The sequence below is a fragment of the Melospiza melodia genome, chromosome 19, assembly GCF_035770615.1.
Source record: "Melospiza melodia melodia isolate bMelMel2 chromosome 19, bMelMel2.pri, whole genome shotgun sequence".
In the NCBI taxonomy this organism is placed as follows: domain Eukaryota; kingdom Metazoa; phylum Chordata; class Aves; order Passeriformes; family Passerellidae; genus Melospiza; species Melospiza melodia.
Genome location: NC_086212.1, coordinates 12,962,577 through 12,967,771, shown reverse-complemented (window position 1 = coordinate 12,967,771; position 5,195 = coordinate 12,962,577). Strand labels below are relative to the sequence as shown.

The following is a 5,195-nucleotide window of genomic DNA, read 5'->3' as shown; positions in this document are numbered from 1 at the left end:
GCAAGAAAATAAAATTACAAAAAAATTAATATATTGGAACACAATGAACCCTTTGCAAGCTGTAAATATATTCTGGGTTCTCACATACAAGCCATAAAGTATGTTAAGATCTTTCTCAGAACCTCTGACATGTAGCTTGTAAAGGAAATTTACGAGAAAAAGAGATCCAATAGACACCGTGTAACAGGACTGGTGTTGTTTCCCAATGAAATTATCAAAAAACAATTTTGGTGTGTAGCAAGAGGAACCCAGAACAGGACAGCAGATTAAAAAGAAGCTTTCAACCACCTTCACCCAAATGTGTTTTCCCTTCATTTAAAGACGCACAAAAAAAATTACCGAGCACTCGCCCTGGCCTCCTGAGGGGCCTCAAGAAAGCAGGGAGTGGGAATTTTTTACTTGTTTTTCCCCTGAGAAATGGCTGTGGTGCCACTAAGAGCTTCCAAAAGACAAAAGAAGATAATTCATCCCCTCAATGACTATATATGCACTTCCCGACATTAATTTATTACGCGTTATGACACGCCCCCTCATTACCTTATGCCCGCCCCTCCGCCATCTTGTGCCGCCCACACGAGTCCCCGCCCCTTCCGCCCACCGCTGCTCCCCCGCCGCCATCTTGTGCCCGCCTGAGGGGCTCGAGAAAGCAGCGAGCGAGAATTATTTCGCTTTTTTTCCCTGCGACATGGCTGCGGTGCCATCGAAGAAATCCCAAAAGACGATAGAAAGGGATCCTTTCCCTCGGTGGGTGTGTGGGCGCTTCCCCACATTCCATGGAGCACATTCCCGCCCCTCCCGCCATCTTGTGCCCGCCCACACGAGTTGCCGCCGTTGCCCCGCAACGCCCGGGCGGCCGCGGCGGAGCTGGGGGCGGCCCCGGCTCCGGCCCCGGTCCCATGGAGGCCGCTGACCACAGAGCCGAGAACAAAGAGTACATCAACTACGTAGCCCAGGACAAGAGCTGGTAACAGCCCGCCCCGGCAGTACCGCTGCTCTGCTGCCGCTGCCGTCCAGCTTCCCCTCCCGGCCCGCAGCTCCACGCTGGAAGAGTTCTCTTGTGTATTTAAAGAGCGTGTGCGCTGGGTGAAGCGTGCCTGTGTAAAGTCATTTAGATGTAGAGGTGGCTCCAGTGCACCCCTCATGCCCCGGCGGCTGTGGGGTGAGGGCACCTCATCAGCCAACACAGTAAATGAAAGTATATTTCAGAGCATCATTGGTGCTTACTTTCCAGCCTCCTCCGCTTCTTAACATAATCTAAAAGCAGTGCAGTGTTCCCGTGCAGTGTTCGCTGTTTGACATGCAGTGTTCGCTGTTTGACATGCAATGTTCGCTTGTTTGACATGCAGTGTTCACTGTTTCACATGCAGTGTTCACTGTTTGACATACAGCGTTTCAAACCTCTGGGAAGTATTTTCCCATTAGCTCCGAGTCAGATAATGGTATTCGTACATAAACGCGCTGTTTTGAGATGTAAGTTTAAAGATTCCAGCTGAAGTGCTGCGCTTTGTGACGTCGGTAGCTGGGGTTGGCGTGTTGGGGTTTTTTAATGAAAGTTTTCAAAGTAATTTTAAATGTTTTTTGTTGGTTTCAGGAAAATCCGTATTGAAACTGAAAGAGATGCTGCAAAAAGATGGGCTGAGAAATGGGGATTTTTGAAGACACCTCTTGAAGAGGTAAAGTTGAATGTCATGTAATATGGCTTATAAGCAACACATGAGCACACATTTATCTGGACACAAAATTATGAGAGCACAGAAGTGCTCATGTGCAGATCAGAAGTGTACTGAGTATGCTTTATTACACTGACCTCCAAGGTAGCAATTGCACTACTTTTGAAATGGTTCAAATATTCCATTTTCTTCTGAATAAAACACGTCAAGTGGTAATTTATATGCTGTGCATATTCTGATATATTTCTCCTGAGAAGCATGACTCCTAATAGTGCTAACAAGTACTAGATGCACACTGACAGGAAAATATTTCTCCTTTGTCTCTCCATATGGTATTTTAAAAATCTAGGGGAAAAGGTTCCAGCTAATTAAATTGTCAGTGGGGGAATCTACAACAAATGAAAATATTTGGAGTGATGTCTCTTCTCAGTGATGTTTAGATATTAGAATACAGTAGCACATGATGTTACATTTGCAATCACAGTATTTCATTGCTAAAGAACAGGATTGATGTAGCCCCTGTATAGTTACAAATGAAGTTTGCATGTCTTCTGAAACAAAAAAAAAGTCCAATAATTTCCAAAGCACAGAAATAAATAATCCTGCTTGAGGTGGAAAGAACAGGAAGTTCATCTGCAACAATGAGGGGAATGGTGTAGATTTCACATATTATAGTATATTTCCAAAGATAAAGAATTCCATTTTTAAATATGTTTTGGTTTTAGTTGCTTGGACCTGAAAAGAAAGAAGCTGCAAAGCCCAAGCTACAGCTTCCAGATCACCTGCAGGTTCGACCTGTGACACCTGTGGAAAAATACATTAAGGTTAGAAAATTAGATTTGAAAATTGCAATACAGCAACATCTGTTTTAAGAAACCACACAAGCTCTGAAAACCAGTTGTCTTAATAGAGGGGGGTCTTTAACTAAAGGTCAAAGTAAACTGCATTTGCAAGCCAAACTATGCTTTAAAAGCATTTGTTTAAGACAAGGAATTGCCCTTTGGTTATGGTTGTAATTTTTCTGTCTTTATTTAAGAGTCTGCTTTTTGTCAGAGACAATACCACTGTCCTCTTCAGCACCACAAATTAATAAGAAACCAGTTCTAATAAGCCAAGTCATAATTATTTTGTTTTGTATGATTTATATGTGTATTCAGGGTCTTAAAGCTGTCAAATAGCTGGAGAGTGGAATGTGAGTGATGGTTTAATTTATAAATACAGTATGTCAGGATCACCAGTGAATAGGGGGAGTCCACAGGCAGCTAAAGCAGTGACATTGGGAGAGGAACTTACAAAAGGGGAAGAAGAATATGCTAATGAAAAGGAAGGTTAGTCCACTTAGAGAAGATTAGGGAAATAAAGGAGATTGGAAGTTTTTACTTGCTGAACTAGCTGTCTTTCAAAGGATTCCAAGGGTGGGGAGATAAGGTATGGAAGTAGTGAAAGCTTTTATTGAGATTAAATTAAAATAAGAATTAAGAGCTAGTGCTGAGTGTGGTAAAGCAATGAAATGGCTTCATTTGTGCCAGTCCTGCTCCTCGTTCCTCAGCTTTGTGCCACAGCTCCAGTGTCAGTCCAGCTGCAGTTCCAGTGGAGTCCCAGCCCCGTGGGGGTTTGGTGCATTAACAAACCCTGCAGGTCTCAGCTGCTCCCCAAGCCTGCAGAGCCTGGTGGAACTGAGTTTCCATTTCACCTCAGAACTGGGAGGAAGAGAAGGGCTGGCTGTGATTTAGGTCACCTTTTACATATTCAGAGTGAAGTTTCATACATCCTTTTCAGAAGTGTCTTTCTGCACATTTACCTTGTGGTAACAGTCAAATCTGTTCTCTCTAGGTTAGACTAATAAAAGCTCTGCAGTCCCCTCCCCCAGACCAAAAGTGGGACATGATTTCCTTCATTATCCTGCTCAGTGGGTGGCACTTTTGGCCATAAAAATTATCTTTTCTGAGGAACTGCTCCACCTAAATATCATAAACATTTTCTAATCTTGGCCAAAGAACAAAGTGAAGCAACTCTGGCAAGAGAACTGAAACATTGTTCTCTTGCTGTGTATTTCTCTGCTAAGTCCCCAGATGCTGAAATGATAGAACGTGCCCAATTGAGATGATTCAGCCAAAGTAAGCACAGCAGTCACTGAACAGAGTCTGTTGGCTTTTGTTTTGTTTCCTTTTTAGCTAGATTAGTTGCAGATTAACTTGCTGCTCACCCATCTTTTGGAGTAGAAGGAAGGTAGAATGAATAAGTAGTTCTTGATGTACAATCCAGCTTGGTCAGTAATATCTTCGGCATTTGGATTTAAAATTATTATTCCATAGCTGCATTGTTACCAAATATATTATAGCAAGGAGAAAACACTATTTCTCTGTTTACTGAAGTTAATTTTTAGTTTCAAAGATGATGATGATGATGATGACGATCTTCTGCTTGAGCTTTTTCCATACATAATAATAATAATACAAAAATTCTAATAATGTTAAGCAATTAAAGCACTTAGTATTGAACCAAACTTGGAAAAAAACAATTACTTGATTGTTGATTTTAGAACACTACAGTACAAAAAGCAATGTTGCAGAAACTTCAACCAAAAACCTTTTCATCATTCAGTTTTGCATGTTACTTTGATTTTAGGTGCTTCCATCTCCTCCAGTACCTAAAACAACCCAGGGATTAATTGGCTGGAGATCAAGTGTTCCAGCACTGGCTCTTGAGCACGATTATCAAGTCCAAAGCTCCAAAGGATCTATCATTAGAATGAAGTGACCATGTGAGTCTTCTAAGTGACATTATGAAATAAAGAGGCACAAAGATTCATTCCTAAGGAAATATCCTGGAGTGGGCTGTTGGACTGTTGTGCATTTCTTGTCTTTGTAAAAATCCACAATCATTTTGGTAAAGTGTGAACATTTTCATTTTACTTCATTGAATCTATGGCATCCAGGCTAACTCTGCTTCAGAGCTCCTGCTTGTAACTTAGAAATAACAATGGATAGACTCAGGTAAAGATCACAGAGCACATACTATTTTTATTATCACTAATAAGACTATAATTTAAAAATATTCATTGGAAATTGGTGTGACAGTGCAAATTTTTACAATTGCTTCTCCATGAGAACCTCTACTCAGAAAATGCTCATAAAATACACTGGGTTTGTATTGGGTGTGCTTTGCAGGTATTTTGTGCAGTTACACACATAAGTGAGTGAGTAGTTCCTAGTACAGAAATAAAGTATACAAGGGCCACAGTGACCAAGAGTCACTTTGAAAGATCAGTTTTGGTATCAAATCAGGGCTTTTCTATTAGCTGATCAGTATGCAAATGGGTTACAAAGGATTTTTATGGCTTCAGTTGTGTGTACAGCAATATTTGCTCCAGCCAGGGAAGGATGCTCAGAGGCAGCAGGTGATTGCTCTGGAGTCATGGGGCAGCTCCCTCAGTGCCCTGGGTTCACTCCTGCTCTTCACTGTGCACCTGAAGGTTTGCCAGGATTTCTGGAGACCCAGGAGGACTCACTGAGCTGCAGCAAA

At 41.8% G+C, this 5,195-nt stretch overlaps 1 protein-coding gene across 2 annotated transcripts; it reads left to right on the top strand.

Moving 5' to 3' along the window:
• The first annotated feature begins 591 nt into the window (after nucleotides 1–591).
• Nucleotides 592–4,493, top strand: CIMIP1 (ciliary microtubule inner protein 1). 2 transcript variants are annotated; one of them, XM_063172592.1, is made up of 4 exons: nucleotides 592–744; nucleotides 1,592–1,673; nucleotides 2,396–2,494; nucleotides 4,299–4,493. In XM_063172592.1, exons 1-4 carry the CDS (start codon nucleotides 686–688, stop codon nucleotides 4,428–4,430), a joined length of 372 nt encoding a protein of 123 aa, XP_063028662.1. In that variant the 5' UTR covers nucleotides 592–685; the 3' UTR covers nucleotides 4,431–4,493. The 2 variants fall into 2 exon arrangements, with proteins under 2 accessions (XP_063028662.1, XP_063028661.1); XM_063172591.1 differs by lacking the exon at nucleotides 592–744 and adding an exon at nucleotides 835–964.
• Nucleotides 4,494–5,195: the final 702 nt, after the last annotated feature.

Coding starts and splice junctions, on each gene's coding strand:
- CIMIP1 (XM_063172591.1), top strand. CDS start 897: ATGGAGGCCGCTGACCACAGAGCCGAGAACAAAGAGTACATCAACTAC. Junction 965..1,591: donor GTAGCCCAGGACAAGAGCTG/GTAACAGCCCGC, acceptor TGTTGGTTTCAG/GAAAATCCGTATTGAAACTG. Junction 1,674..2,395: donor TGAAGACACCTCTTGAAGAG/GTAAAGTTGAAT, acceptor TTTTGGTTTTAG/TTGCTTGGACCTGAAAAGAA.